Source organism: Dendropsophus ebraccatus, chromosome 12 (genome assembly GCF_027789765.1).
Source record: "Dendropsophus ebraccatus isolate aDenEbr1 chromosome 12, aDenEbr1.pat, whole genome shotgun sequence".
NCBI lineage: Eukaryota > Metazoa > Chordata > Amphibia > Anura > Hylidae > Dendropsophus > Dendropsophus ebraccatus.
The window spans coordinates 63,403,903-63,420,563 of NC_091465.1; the positions used below are offsets into that span (position 1 = coordinate 63,403,903).

Consider the following 16,661-nt stretch of genomic DNA (forward strand, 5'->3'; position numbering starts at 1 on the left):
ACAAATTTCCGCAAATAGTAATGACCGCTGGGCACTACTATGTAAGAGAGAATCATTTTGGATCTATCAGATCCAAACTCTTGTGCCTGACGGCCTTAATGAATGTATTGAACTTATAGAGTGATTTTTTATCTTTTACTCATTTTACTTTTTTTCATAACTATCTGATAAAAAATTCTTTTTCCATACTTTATCTTTGTACATTGTAAGTTTTCCTTTTTGACCACTAGATGGCGCTGGTACATATTCCTTGTTATTGTTATTATTTATAAGTTTATGCTTACAGAGTTTTAGAAACTAATCTTCCTTTCCCTCCTTTTTTAAAAATTTGATGATTCTATTGCGTAGTAGTATAGTTGCTTTTATATATATACATTTTTGTAGACTTACATGTGTATGTCCTATTTTTACGTCTTTTTCCTTATCTTGCCCCCTTTTTTCCGCTCCCGGTTACGCAGTTTACGTAAGCAGCGCTGCCGCCATTACGTGATGCCGGTGCGCACTGTCGTGATGACTCAGTGACGCACAGCCTCTCACGTGACTACACCGGAGCCCGACGCTGACCTTCCTAACTGTAAGTTATGCACCATAGTTTGCTGTATTAGCTGTTTGTATTTTATTATGATTATTACTATAATCTATCCCGGGATTACTATCCCGGAAGTTATCCGATATTGTGTGGTATGGTATACTATTTAAACTGCTCATCTTTGATTATGCTGTTAACTTGAGAAAGGCCCCCTTGTATCTGGTGGCCGAAACGCGTTAGTTTACAAAATAAATTTCTAATATCTGGATTAACCACGTAATGGTGTGGTTCCCTGAACATCTGTGCCCACATTAAGCCGGGATTCCATGGTCCAATAGCCCATTGTGGCTTGTTACAAGAGTGTTCATCGTACGTCTTTCCCGAAGTACCCCGGCAGGAGCTGCGGTGTTTTTCCTGTTTTATGTGCTGCATAGAATTGTGCCTATAACCTTGCACAACCCTACTAGGTGAATGCTATTCAACACTTCCGCTCATTGGTATCCCCCTTTTTAAACCTACTACACCAGGAGGCACCCCCGCTCTCTTTCCTTTTGTTTCCAAGTAGCTGTTCTGTGATAGGTCCCATAAAATAGGAGAGAAACAGAGTGGAGTACCCAGTTCTGGATTTGGTTCTCAGTTACTCTTCAGTAGCTTTACGCTTCAGCTGTGCTTAGTTGTGTACCAGGAGACAGTGACACCAAATGGTGGGACTGCAAACTGTGGCATTCCATCCCAGAGCATAGAAACACACTGGTACCGACCTACACATGCTCTGAATCGCAGTGGAACACCCTCTCTGGGACACTGCACTAACAACAGAAGGACAGAAATGGTGCTGTTTTGGGACTGAAAAAACTGTTTTCTTTAATCCTGGATAACCCCTTTAGGACATAAAATAGTTGACCGGGGCCGGCATTAGAACCAGGTAAATCTAAGCAGATAACAAGGATCAGTGGTCTTGTAAGGCCCATGACTGTCTGGACAAAGATGACCTACATGTGTCAAAACAGGTGTGGGATATACAGGGGCCCATGAGGAATCCATCTATAGGCCACCCATATACCTGCAGCCAGCTCTATTACTGACCCTTGTCCTATGAGGCCTCTCTGTGAACCTATAGCTGACGTCTTCCACCCTTACAGCTTTTCTCAGAGACAAACTAATAAAGTCATAAACCCTGCACAGAAAAGGAACTTAATCTAAATGAGAATAGCATTAGGGCCGATCGAAGACTTTTATTAATAGATTAAGATATAGCCGGTGTAATGGGTCATAGGACCTGTTTTTCTATAGATCACTTAAGGCTGTAAAAGAAAACATCCACACGCTCTCCTATATGGAAGTGAATGTTCATCCTGAGCTTTCTGGTTCATAAATATTATGGCATGAATATAAAACTGCCAGAACTAAATTACACAGGCTGATCAGATAAAGAAGAATGGGATATAGTTTCTGTAGTTTGAAGCGCCCCGTATAAAAGCAGTCTGGCTGTGCAGTCTGGAGCCCCCTATAACCATAGTCTTGCTGTGTAGTCTGGAGCCCCCTACAACACCATTCTGGTTGTGTATTCTGGAGCTCCCCCTATAACAGCATTCTGGTTGTGTAGTCTGGAGCTCCACCTATAAGAGCAGTCTTACTGTATAGTCTGGGGTGCCTCCTATAAAAGCAGTCTGGCTGTATAATCTGGAGCCCCCTATAACAGCAATCTGGCTGTATAGTCTGGAGCGCCCCCTATACCAGCAGTCTGGCTGTGTTTGGAGCCCTCTATAACCGTAGTCTGGCTGTGTAGTCTGGAGCCCTCTATAACCGTAGTCTGGCTGTGTATTCTGGAGCCCCCTATAACAGTAGTCTGGCTGTGTAGTCTAGAGCGCCCCCTATACCAGCAGTCTGGCTGTGTAGTCTAGAGCCCCCTATACCCGTAGTCTGGCTGTGTATTCTGGAGCCCCCTATAACAGTAGTCTGGCTGTGTAGTCTGGAGCCCCCTATAACACCATTCTGGTTGTGTATTTCGGAGATCCCCCTATAACAGCAGTCTGGCTGTGTAGTCTGGAGCCCCCTATAACACCATTCTGGTTGTGTATTTCGGAGATCCCCCGATAACCGTAGTCTGGCTGTGTATTCTGGAGCCCCCTATAATAGTAGTCTGGCTGTGTAGTCTAGAGCGCCCCCTATAGCAGCAGTCTGGCTGTGTAGTCTGGAGCCCCCTATAACACCATTCTGGTTGTGTATTTCGGAGATCCCCCTATAACAGCAGTCTGGCTGTGTAGTCTGGAGCCCCCTATAATAGCAGTCTGGCTGTGTAGTCTGGAGCCCCCTATAATAGCAGTCTGGCTGTGTAGTCTGGAGCCCCCTATAACAGCAGTCTGGAGCTCCTCCTATAAACAAATGGTACTTTCAGAACTGAGGCAATGCTATATGCTTGGGAGATGGGTGAAAGCTAGCCCTAGAATTATTTTCAGCTTTAATGGACTTTCACCACAGATAGTGAGGCCCATGCACCCTCTTGGTCAGTCTGGGGAGGCCCAGGCATTACCTTGGTCTGTTGGGTGAGGCTCCAGTAGAAAAAGTTTGAGAAGCGCTGCTGTAGACAGTACTTCCGATATACATACCTGTGATGGACACACAAAGTGCGGCATGATCCGAGACTTATACATTACATAGGGCTCTCTGCTGTACATGAGGGAGGATGGTGACATATATATATAGAATAGGGCCGTGTTCACACAAACTATATTTTCGTAAAAGTACGGCTGTTGTTGGCGATTGCAAAAACGGTCTTGATTAATACAAGAATATACGTTACCTGGCCTCTATGAAATCCCAGCCAGAGCGTATACACATATTGTACGCTGAAAACCCTGTCAGCGTACAATGTGGAGCGAGCGGATACGGCCGCTCGCTCCATAATGTGCAGTAGGGAGTTTTGATGCGGATGCACCTGCATCAGAACTCTGCGGCACTAAAGATTATCTGGCAGGTACTGCTGTACTAACCGGGATCATCTTTTCATAGATCGGCCCCTGGGTCACGGAACAGCTGGTCTCTTACAGTGTGTGAACATAGCCTAATGTACAGAGGAACCACAAGTCTCAGTATATCATCATTGAATATGATACATATGGTACAGTACATTATACTGCTATAGTGCAGCATTATAACAGACACCTGATAATTATTACAAACGGATCATACCTGTTCTCCATTAATGATTTGTTCCTGGCTTTGCGTTCAATAACTGCAATTATAAACCTGAAGGTGTGAACACCCCCTAACACCACCTGATACATCTCATATTGCAGAATAAATTTGCAGCACTGGACCACTACCGACCAGTGTGTGATACAGCATCATGGTGTAGAACAACAAGTACCAGCAAAGACCTTGCAACTCTACTGAGTACTTGATGAAACAAGGCTGCTGTGGCCATAAAGGAGTTAATAGCAGCCAGCCACGCCTACTCCAGCTGCGATTGGTGCATCCCTGGGTGGGCGTGTTCTCCTGGAGGCTAAACAGGACTGACACCCATAGTAATGTCACAGTGTTGCAGCCATCCGGGTGACGCAGGAAATGTTGACATCTGTAGGCAAGGTGCTGATCGGAGGGGTGCGGAGGTACAGCGCCATGGCGGCGGGCAGAGGACTGATCTTCAGACAGGTAAATAGGCTCCAGCACTGGAGGGGTTAATCGCTGAGGCTCGTGTAAATTAACCTTCTCCTTGCTGAACTTATTTTTGCACTACATCATATTATTATTATCCTTTCTTTATATAGCACCAACATATTCCAGGGCAGGGCTCCATGAACCCTCGCTGTGTGTTTACAGACTCCTGATAGATTCCAGCTGTACAGTATGTGGGTAGTCATAGTGTACATCCCCAGCTCCTACACTGCTGCATAACTAGAACCATCTGCCATTCAGGAGTCTGAGAAAGCTGAATGATGACTAACTTCTCCTTTACTTCACTATGAAGTTTCAGTCTCTATATTTCACACCCAGGCCTAACGTATAAAAAGCAGAGTTTTATAATCAGCAATAAGGCTGCGGACTGTAATAACCATATAATGGACCTGCTGAAGACGTGTTGCAATAAAGAGGAGGGGGGAGGGATGAGGAAGTCAGGAGGATGTTACACACAGTCCTCTCCCTTCTGCAAACTCTTGTCTTGTGGGAGCTTTACAATGTTCTGCAACCTGTGGCTCACCAGCCACGGGGGAACTACATGTCCCAGCATGCACTGCTAGCTTATGATTTTTTTTTTTAACCAGTTGGAACGGCAGTCTGATTAAATACAGACCCAGACTAATTTAGAGATGAGAGATGATTAGAGATGAGCGAACCGGGTTCGGGTTCGAGTCGATCCGAACCCGAACGTCCGGTATTTAATTAGCGGTGGCTGCTGAACTTAGATAAAGCTCTAAGGTTGTCTGGAAAACATGGATACAGCCAATGACTATATCCATGATTTCCACATAGCCTTAGGGCTTTATCCAACTTCAGCAGCCACCGCTAATCAAATGCCGAACGTTCGGGTTCTCATGGACTCCAGCATGCTCCAGGTTCGCTCATCTCTAGACCCGGTCAATAAGTAAAGACACCAGATCAGTCCCCTGAAGAAATGCAGACCGCAGACTAGACCCTGTTAACAACTAAGGAGATCCCTTAAACACATATGGATCTCATGACAGACCTGTAAACAAGTACAAACCCCAGACCAGAGCCCTAAACAACTACAGACCCCCAACTCAGACCCCCTAAACAATTACAGACCTCAGGGCAGACCCTCTAAACAACTGCGGACCACAGCCCAGGCCCGCTAAACAATTGTGGACCCCGGGCCAAACATACATCTGCATATTTAATACAGACCCCCTAAAAAAACTACAGCCCCCCTAAACAACTATGGACCGCACGCTAGACCCCCAAAACAACTATGGAGCCCAGGCTAAACAACATAGGTGGAGATTTATCAAACATGGTGTAAAGTGAAACTGTCCCAGTTGCCCCTAGCAACCAATCAGATTCCACCTTTCATTCCTCACAGACTCTTTGGAAAATGAAAGGTGGAATCTGATTGGTTGCTAGGGGCAACTGAGCCAGTTTCACTTTACACCATGTTTGATAAATCTCCCCCATAGACTCAAAAATTAATACAGACCCCTAAATAACTACAAACCCTAACTCAGACCCCTTAAACAACTAAGGTCCTCGGGGCAGGCCCCCTAAACTACTATGGACCCCAGGCCAAACAACATAGACTCCAAAATTAATACAGACCCCAGGCCAAATCCCTTAAATAAATAGAGACAACAGACCAGAATACTCACCTGGCCTTGTTTCCACAGTGTTTTACACTTCAGGGTTCAACCGCAGACATGGCCAACTTGGATGTTAGGGAATTGTCTGCAGAGGCACCTGGGAGTGAAGAGGACTACAGGAACAGGGTGGGGTAAGGCTGGGTTCACACTGCGTTTTTGCAATCCGTTTAAGGTATATGTTTTATGGAAAAAATGGATGCAATTGTGTGTCATCCGTTTGGATTCGTATTTCCATTGACTTCCATTATGAAAAAAAAAAAACGTATCGAAGCTGACAGTTTTTTTTTTTTTAACGGATACAAAAATAGTGTTGACTACATTTTTCTGTCCATTAAAAGTAACCAATTAAAAACGGATAAGTGAACAAATTGCAAAGTATTTGGCCCTAATCTGATGATCACGTAATATCGGGTTGTTGATGTAAAATGCAGTTGCAGCAAAAACACAGTAAAAAACAGCAAAGAACAGCAAAAATGCTGCATGTGAATTCAGTCTAAGGCCCCGTTGCCACTGAGCAAAGCTAGCGGAATTCCGCCATGGAATTGTCCGCCGCGGAATGCCGTTAGCCTCCCGCTCATAATGGGAGTCTATGGGAGGCGCGCGCTGCTGCTCTGTACGTGCTGAAGAATGAACATGTTCATTCTTCAGCGCGGACAGGGCAGGAGCGCACGCCTCCCTTAGACTCCCATTATGAGCGGGAGGCTAACGGCATTCCGCGGCGGACAATTCCGTTGCGGAATTCTGCTAGCTTTGCTCAGTGGGAACGGGGCCTAAGGCTATTTTTACATTTGGTACGAGATCAGCCGTTCCGCGACCCGGCTGGGTCATGGAACGACCGGTCTCAGAAAAGATCATCCCGGCCGGTACTGCAGTACTGGTCGGATGATTTTTAGCGCCGCTGAGTTTTGATGCGGGCGCATCCGTGCGTGCCTGCATCTGAACTCCACCAAAGCGGGCAGAACCGCTCCCTCCATTGTGTGTACTGACAGGGTTTTCTGCAGCTGCTATTCACTGAATAGCGGCCGCAAAAAACTGACATTCTACAGCGCCGCTAGTGATCCCGGCCAGAGTGTATACTATGCGGGACATGTATGAAAAGGAGTAAATGCCTTTTTTTAGGCGCAGATGGGGCAGATTGGCGTAAAAATATTTGCAAATGGTATTTTTGAGAATATTTTTTACCCACCTGCGCCATCTTCGCCAGTGGGGCGGAGAGGGGGTGTTACGGCCTCTGCGTGCGCCGCATTTATCATTTCTCCGGTGGAAAATGATACTGAAACCTATGCCAGTTCTGAGCTGGCGTAGGTTTAAAAATTTTCGCAAGGACGGGCTCCGTGCGATCTGGATTTATGTAGAGGTAATACGCCTCTACATAAATCCCCTGAGGGGACATTTGTAAGCCCGGTGTAAAAAACGCCGGACTTCATAAATGTCCCCCTATGTGTATACACTCCGTCCGGGATTCCCTCAGCCTTCAGCACTACGTAAGTACCGCAGAAATCACGGTCGTTGTAACAATGGCCATGATTTCTGCGGAACTTACGTAGTGTAAACATAGCCTAAAGGTGTTGACATCCTCAGGACGCATGACCTTATATCTGGACTGTCCACCTGTATACTGTAACCATAACAACTCTCTCCACCATGACAGCATATGTTATTATTATAGACCTCTATGATAGAGCAGGTCCGTCCCATTGTCTGGAAGCAGAAGGTACTAGAACACAGTCAGCCCATAATGTTTTATGGATGTAAGTCCTGGGGATTAATAACCTGTCTATAGCATGACATTATTCTATCCTTTATAGTGATCTGTGATACATTCAGTTTGGGTCATGTGACCACGGTTGGGCCGGGACCTTTTCTGTTATATGAGCACGGAACTTTATCTATACACAAGTCATCTAAAACCATGTATGTGCTATTACCTGTAAGGATTCCTATAACCCACTGGATAGTTATATGGGGTGCATAAATAAAGGCTGGTATTATAGACAGCATGTGGTGGGTGGGGGCATGCTACATTACTGTTAGATATAGATTTATATAATTGTCCAGGTGCAGGAGGTTTTATTACACCCTGTATAATATATAGATGTCTCTTAACACTGGTCTATTATAATTATCATCTCCCCTGGGGCAGGGTCCTCTGTAGCGGTCGCTGAATAGGTAGCTATGGCTATTTATGTATAGTAACTATAAATGTTTCCTTCTTTCCCCCAGTTGTTTGAGCCTGTCAGCTGTACATACACCTACCTGCTCGCTGATGCAAACACTAAAGAAGCCGTCCTGATCGACCCCGTGCTGGAGACTGCAAATCGCGATGCAAAGCTGGTGAAAGATCTTGGCCTCAATATGGTCTATGCAGGTATATAGAGGATACAATAAATAGATGGCAAAACCCTGATATTAAGGTGTTTAAAAAAGTTTAAAAATTATTTTTGTACAATAAAAACTTGAATTTTAATTCCTCAAGAGCTCTGCTTGCGCTCAGTGAATGGAAACTCCCAGAATGGCTGAGGGTTTGTTACATTGTATCATTGTAGCAAGGTCTTTTAATATACACATGATCTCGCTAGGAATTCTATATTAAAAAGTGGTAGATTTACATAAAACTGGAAAACCCCTTTAAGAGGCTAATAAGCAAACATTAGCTGTGCTACAACTCGGGGCTCAAAGTGCAATGTCTTGATAGTAAGTGATTCAGGGCAATACAATTGAGCCAGAACATTTAGAAGCATGAATTAACCCCTCAGCAACCAGAAACAAGGAATTCTTAGCAGTTTTGTTATACTAGAATGTCTACGTGCTGTATTATAACCACCGACCTGTCACCTCAAACATATAGTGTTTTATAGATGAGTGTACATGTATATAATCTGCTGGCGCATGTTGACTCTGCTGTCGGAATTGATGACTCTATAAAATAAGTGAACTTTGCCTTTACATTTGTTTGCTGACAATTATAAGAGAACATTCTGGAAGAGTATCAAAAATTTTATATGCTTATATTCAATGTAACTACCACTGTACAATACTGTCTCCTGTGTACACACATATAACTACTATAATGCTCTCTTCTAGGTACACAAATATAACTACTATAATACTGCTCCTATATACAAAAATATAACTTTTATAATACTGCCACCTATATACAAAGATATAACTACTATAATACTGCCACCTATATACAAGAATATAACTACTATAATACTGCTCCTATATACAAGAATATAACTACTATAATACTGCTCATATGTGCAAGAATATAACTACTATAATACCACCATGTATAAGAATATAACTACTATAATACTGCCCCCTATATACAAGAATATAACTTTTATAATACTGCCACCTATATACAGATATAACTACTATAATACTGCCACCTATATACAAGAATATAACTACTATAATACTGCTCCTATATACAAGAATATATCTACTATAATACTGCTCCTATGTACAAGAATATAACTACTATAATACCACCATGTATAAGAATATAACTTCTATAATACTGCCCCCTATATACAAGAATATAACTACTATAATACTGCTCCTATATACAAGAATATAACTACTATAATACTGCCCCTATATACAAGAATATAACTACTATAATACTGCTCCTATATACAAGAATATATCTACTATAATACTGCCCCTATATACAAGAATATAACTACTATAATACCACCATGTATAAGAATATAACTTCTATAATACTGCCCCCTATATACAAGAATATAACTACTATAATACTGCCCCCTATATACAGGAATATAACTACTATAATACTGCCTCCTATATACAGGAATATAACTACTATAATACTGCTCCTATATACAAGAATATAACTACTATAATACTGCCCCTATATACAAGAATATAACTACTATAATACTGCCCCTATATACAAGAATATAACTACTATAATACTGCCTCCTATGTACAGTATGAGACTATAACTACTATAATACTACCCTACGTACAGGAATATAACGACTATAATACTGTCACCATGTATAGTGATATCCATTCTGGTATATTATTAACTCTTTGCTCCCTTTTTCTACCCTGCAGCCAACACTCACTGCCATGCAGATCACATTACTGGGACGGGGGTTTTGAAGAAGCTTCTTCCCGGGTGTAAGAGCGTCATCTCTAAGGACAGTGGAGCCATGGCGGACATTCACATACAGGAAGGAGATCTCATTAAGTTTGGCAAATATGTAAGTGTGTGACGTAAAGTGTAAAACTGCACCCAATACAGGAGTATCCGATTAGAAATCGGGATATGACCTGAAGTTTAGTATGTACCTATAATCTCACAGGACAGTACAGTAATACCTATGTTCTCAAACTTAATTGGTTCTAGAAGACTGTGACAGAACTAAGCAGGGTGAGAACCGAGCTGTGAGTCCCCATGTCCTATGGTGATGTGGCTCCATTTATTCCACTCTCCGCTCAAAAAATTGACATTAGCAATGGAGCAAATTCCCAGAAGCAACCAACTGGGACAGGAAAGAACCTTCCAAATAAGCCTGGCGCAGGTGTAGGGAAATCCAGTATATCATACACCACCAAGGAGAGTCTCCAAGCGGTATAATATCATAGCAAGCGGTATTTATTAACAGATGTGTTTTGTTATGATATTATACCGCTTGGAGATTCTCCTTGGTGGTGTATGATATACTGGATTTCCCTACACCTCCGCCAGGCTTATTTGGAAGGTTCTTTCCTGTCCCAGTTGGTTGCTGCTGGGAATTTGCTCTATTGCTACTGTCTTCACCTCCTGGTTTATCCGTGAGGCACCTGTAGCCGGCTGCGGTGTTATATTGAGCTACTGATAGTATTGTGCCTACCTATGCACAACCTGTACTGGTGAGCATACACTCTGTTCACCTTTTCTGCTTATTTTGAGCTGACCTTAATTACTGCACTAGAAGGCGCCCCGCTTCTGTCTTTGTGCTTTTTAAAAAAAATTGACATGTCAATTCTTTGAGCGGAGAAGCGTGGCGAGAGGAGGTGTGCGAGCTGTCCTCTTTTACTCTGTGTGAACTGGCTCTTACAGTGTGTTCCCAACAGCGGAGGCAGTGAGTGTGCGGCTACCCGCTGCAGAGAGCACACAGGCTCCAGCCCCTGGACCCTTCTCCAGGCCGCCACCCATCCTCCTCAAACCCTGGCCAGCCACTGCCCGCTACTGCTTCTCCCTGGGCTCACCTCTGCTGGCCTTCCTGACCTCTGGGGACTTGTCACCAGGCCGCTGCCATCACCCTCCAATGCCAAATGGATAATGCCAAATTCGAGTTTAAACAGCTGCCGCTCCTGCCTTTCTCTCTGGCGAGGATTACCCTCAGGGAATCCAAACGGGTGTTCCCCACAGCCAGGACAGAGAGATAGGCAGGAGCGGTGGCCGTTTAAACTTGGCTACTTCAATTTGGCACAGGCTGGCGGGCATTGGAGGGGGATGGCAGCGGCCTGTGATGGGTCCCAGGAGGTAAGGAAGGCTGGCGGAGGTGAGCCCAGGGAGAATGCTCCAGTATTTGTAGCATTAAAAATATGCCTTTTTATGGTTTCACCATTCAGATCAGTGACTCCTTCTGATTTTTACTAATAAAGGTGTTATACTGTCCTCACTTCTGAATTATATATATTTATTATTATTATTATTATTATTTTTTTTTTTTATTTATTTATTTATTTTTTTTTTTAACTTGAATGCTGAGGAAGCAATTACTTATAATGGGCTGATTTTAAAGGGGTTATCCAAAAACATGGCCACTTTTCCCCCTACTGTTGTCTCCAGTTCAGGTGCAGTTTGCAATTAAGCTCCATTTACTTCAAAGGAACTGAGTTTCAAAACCCCACCCAAACTGGAGACAACAGTAGGGGGGAAGTGGCCATGTTTTTGTAGTGCTGGATAACCCCTTTAAGTTACAACACCAATAGATTTATTTAACTTGAGAGCCCCCCCTCTGTCCAGGCTACAACTACTGCAGGTGAGTACGGACTCTGTTTTATTCATGTTGTGCAGCTCCCATTCCCTTTAATGGGAGTTGTGTATAGACTGCAACACAGTACCCTATGCTGTTTACATACTTGCAGGGACCCTCATTCCCAGATGGGAACATCCTTTCAATGCATTCATGATGGCTTTGATTTAAGCTACTAGGACCCCCTGCATAGTTAGCGCACTGGTACATTGGCTTGTCCATACAGCTTGCCACATTTCAAGCTAGATAAATATGGAGGAGGGATGTATAAGTCTGCAACTTCCTATTAGTCTCTGCAGATATGATTTAATGCAGTGTATTTTTTCTACAGTCTCTGGAGGCGCGGGCCACTCCTGGGCACACAGACGGCTGCCTTACATATGTTCTCAATGATAAAAGCATGGCCTTCACTGGAGATGCCCTGCTCATCAGAGGCTGCGGGCGCACAGACTTCCAGCAAGGTACATACTGAGCAGCCGCCTCACGGTCTTCCTCTATATGGTTAGTTCCGTAACTAAAATCTGATTTATTTGTAGGCTGCCCCAATACCCTGTATCACTCCGTCCACAGCAAGATCTTTACCCTGCCTGAAAGCTGCCACCTGTACCCGGCTCATGACTACACTGGTAAGTCCTATGACTTCAGGGATCTCCAGACCCTCCTGACCCATCTGATGTCAGTAGTCCATCCTATGTCTATTAGTTACTCTGTATGCTTTTGCAGTTTGGTACAGGATGTAGCTAGGGGGCAGCTGCCATATCTAGTAACAATGGATCTAGTGAGAGGGTCGTCCAGGTTTGGTGCTCAACCCAGGGGGAACAAGTGTTAGAGACAGACAGGGCCGTTTTAATAGATTGGTGGGCCCGGTGCACAGCCCTCAAGAGTGTGCCCCTATATAGTAGTTAGCCCCTATATAGTAGTTAGCCCCCCTGTGCGCTCCCCCGTAGTATATAGCCCATCTGTGCTCTCTCTCCCCCTGTAGTATATAGCCCCCTGTGATCTCCCCCAACAGTATATAGCCCCCCTGTGCGCTCCCTCAATAGTATATAGCCCCCCTGTGCGCTCCCTCAACAGTATATAGCCCCCTTGTGCGCTCCCTCAACAGTATATAGCCCCCTTGTGCGCTCCCTCAACAGTATATAGTCCCCGGTGCGCTCCCTCAACAGTATATAGCCCCCCTGTGCTCTCCCTCAACAGCATATAGCCCCCCTGTGCGCTCCCTTAACAATATATAACCCCCCTGTGCGCTCCCTCAACAATATATAGCCCCCCTGTGCGCTCCCTCAACAGTATATAGCCCCCCTGTGTGCTCCCTCAATAGTATATAGCCCCCCGTGCTGTCCCTCAATAGTATATAGCCCCCCTGTGCGCTCCCTCAATAGTACATAGCCCCCCTGTGCTCTCCCTCAACAGTATATAGCCCCCCTGTGCGCTCCCTCAATAGTATATAGCCCCCCTGTGCGCTCCCTCAACAGTATATAGCCCCCTTGTGCGCTCCCTCAACAGTATATAGCCCCCTTGTGCGCTCCCTCAAGAGTATATAGCCCCCTTGTGCGCTCCCTCAACAGTATATAGCCCCCCTGTGCGCTCCCTCAACAGTATATAGCCCCCCTGTGCTCTCCCCCAATTGTATATAGACCCCTGTGCTCTCCCCCATTAGTGTATAGCCCCCCCTGTGCTCTCCCCAATAGTATATAGCCCCCTTATGCTCTCCTCAATAGTATATAGCCCCCCTGTGCTCTCCCCCAATAGTATATAGACCCCTGTGCTCTCCCCCAATAGTGTATAGCCCCCCTTTGCTCTCGCCCAATAGTATATAGCCCCCTTATGCTCTCCCCAATAGTATATAGCTCCCCTGTGCGCTACCTCAATAGTACATAGCCCCCCTGTGCTCTCCCTCAACAGTATATAGCCCCCCCGTGCGCTCCCTCAACAGTATATAGTCCCCCTGTGTGCTCCCTCAATAGTATATAGCCCCCTTATGCTCTCCCCCAATAGTATATAGCCCCCCCTTTGCGCTCTTTCAATAGTTCATAGCCCCCCTGTGCTCTCCCTCAACAGTATATAGCCTCCCTGTGCTCTCCCTCAATAGTGTATATAGCCCCCCTGTGCGCTACCTCAATAGTATATAGCCTCCCTGTGCTCTCCCCCAATAGTGTATATAGCCCCCCTGTGCGCTCCCTCAATAGTATATAGCTCCACTGTGCGCTCCCTCAACAGTATATAGCCCCCCTGTGCGCTCCCTCAATAGTATATAGCCCCCCTGTGCTCTCCCTCAATAGTATATAGCCCCCCTGTGCTCTCCCTCAATAGTATATAGCCCCCTTATGCTCTCCCCCTATAGTATATAGCCCCCCCTGTGCGCTCTCTCAATAGTACATAGCCCCCCTGTGCTCTCCCTCAATAGTATATAGCCTCCCTGTGCTCTCCCCCAATAGTGTATATAGCCCCCCTGTGCGCTCCCTCAATAGTGTATATAGCCCCCTGTGCTCTCCCTCAACAGTATATAGCCCCCCTGTGCGCTCCCTCAACAGTATATAGCCCCCTGTGCGCTCCCTCAATAGTATATAGCCCCCTGTGCTCTCTCCCAATAGTTTGTAGCGCCCCCCTCCCCCTCCCATATAACATTAAAAAAACAAACACTTTAACTCACCTGGGTCCACGCGTTCCTCTTCTCTTCACTCTTGTGGCCGCACTGCAGCGGTCACAAGAGCCCGCTCTCCCCTTACCCTGGGGCCGGGGCTCCAGTGACGTTGGGCGCCGGCACCAGGAGAGTGCGGCCTTTTGTGACCGCAGGAAGTGCGGCCACAAGAGTGAATGACAGGGAGGGAGCCAATGGTCAGTGCTGCTGCTAAAGGTAGCTATGAGCGCTCGTTACGAGCTACAATGTACAGCGCAGCAGCGGGTGGGAGGGGACCCTGCAGGGGGCGCCATGGATGGGTAAGTAGATTACCCATCCATGGCGCACTGGTCACACTTAGCAATAGTCGGCTTTAACCAATTGCACGTGCACCTTTTGCCCTCTGTTTAAAGCGGCCCTGGAGACAGAGCCTGCAGGCCTTGTGGTACTGTAATGCCACAGGATTACTTCCAAGCCAGCATGGGAGGTGTCCCCAGTACTCACCGAAATCTAGAGGCTGTGGAAGGCAGTTGTAGCTGAGTGCTCCAGGAAGAAGCATGCGCACACACAGTGCCCATGGTGGGTTGCGGGTCCTGACAGATGGTGACTTGGCCTGAATGGGTCTTGGAACAGCAACAAGGCACTTGCAGACCTTCTCCCCACTGTGTATCATGCTTTTTATTCTTTCCTCTGGATGCTTTTCTTGAAAAATATATTATTCCCAGTTGTGGACACTAGATTTCTGGTGATATGTTGATCCAGGGATTATTCTGATTGCAGAGTCGTGAAGGAATTTTCTCCCTGTGATGAGGCAATTGGTATCCACCAGCATATTAACACTTTCTTATTCTGCTTCTTATCTCCTTGTCTACCGCTACAGGTCAAACTGTAACAACGGTTGAGGAGGAAAAACGTCTGAATCCTCGACTGACCAAGAGTGAAGCAGAGTTTGTGAAGATCATGAATAACTTGAATCTGCCAAGACCTAAACAGATAGGTGAGGACATCCATCCATAAAGAAAATGTGACAAAAGTCACCCAATGTTTCTTCCGTCAAAATATAAGCATTACCAAATGTGTAATATACGCATTAGCCACTTGATGTCACTATGACTCACTCAGTTACTCCTCCACTCCTCTGCAGTACTCAAAATGAGCACAAGATGTCACTGCTAGTCTAGTGTTCAGCAGCCATATACTATGTACAAGTTATTAAAGGACAAGTTTTGGAACATAATAGAAACTAATAAAACCAATGTCTTTTCTCCTTAGACATCGCAGTTCCAGCAAACTTGAAATGCGGCATTCAGGATGACTGATGACATCATCAGCCCAAAGTTTTCTGCACTTTCCTGAATTGTGTTGCAGAATCAGAAGATTTTGGTGGCTGATTTTATATTTTTTACTGTATGACAATGTTGCACTCTGTCACATGATTGTTTTATGTCAGCGCTGGGATATTGGGAGGAGGGCAGAAATGAAATATTTTTATAACTTGACCATATACATTACCTCTTCATTAAATGTTCGAGAGATCTGATGCCTCAATGTATATATGTAAATGATTTTTTTTTTCAGTAAAACCTTGATTCTAGTGTGTATCTCCTGTACTTTATTTTTTCCTTAGCAAAAGAAATGTAGAGGACTGTCTATATATTATACTTTGTGAAAAGCCTGTTTTTTATATAGCGATGTCCGCAGTAAGGGTATGTGCATACTACGTCATCCCGATGGAAAACATGTTGCAGATTCCGCAGCTCACACCCGCTTGCGGACTTTGGTGGCCGCGCGCATTTCTGCCCATGCCATGGGCTCTATTCTATGCACGGGTGGATTCTGCCGTTCATCCAAAAAATGAACAGGTTCATTCTTTGGACGGACGGTGGAATCCGCCTGACCATAGAATGGAGTCTAGTGTGCACATAGCCAAACATGGGCTTCTAATAATTATCTTCTAAAATACTCTGCACTGATTGAAACCCTGGCTCTGTACTGACTCCTGTTGCACATCTGACATGAGGAGAATTGAGCATCTCGCCTTAGCTGGTGCCACCTGATGAGAAAGAAGATAATAGCAGCACTAAGTTAATGTGGAAATGCTTGTGCATCATACAAGATACATGCAAGATGAATAATAGGATGATGTACAAGCTCAGTCAGGATTTGAAACAACTGAAGAATTCTAAGGGAGG

The 16,661-nt window shown here is 45.0% G+C and overlaps 1 protein-coding gene across 1 annotated transcript; it reads left to right on the plus strand.

Moving 5' to 3' along the window:
* Positions 1–4,042: 4,042 nt before the first annotated feature.
* LOC138768935 (persulfide dioxygenase ETHE1, mitochondrial-like) lies at positions 4,043–16,063 on the plus strand. The gene is made up of 7 exons (XM_069947009.1): positions 4,043–4,183; positions 8,068–8,212; positions 9,937–10,085; positions 12,181–12,310; positions 12,386–12,475; positions 15,350–15,466; positions 15,742–16,063. The coding sequence occupies exons 1-7, from the start codon at positions 4,097–4,099 to the stop codon at positions 15,786–15,788; spliced, it is 765 nt and encodes a 254-aa protein (XP_069803110.1). The 5' UTR covers positions 4,043–4,096; the 3' UTR covers positions 15,789–16,063.
* The last annotated feature ends 598 nt before the right edge of the window (positions 16,064–16,661 follow it).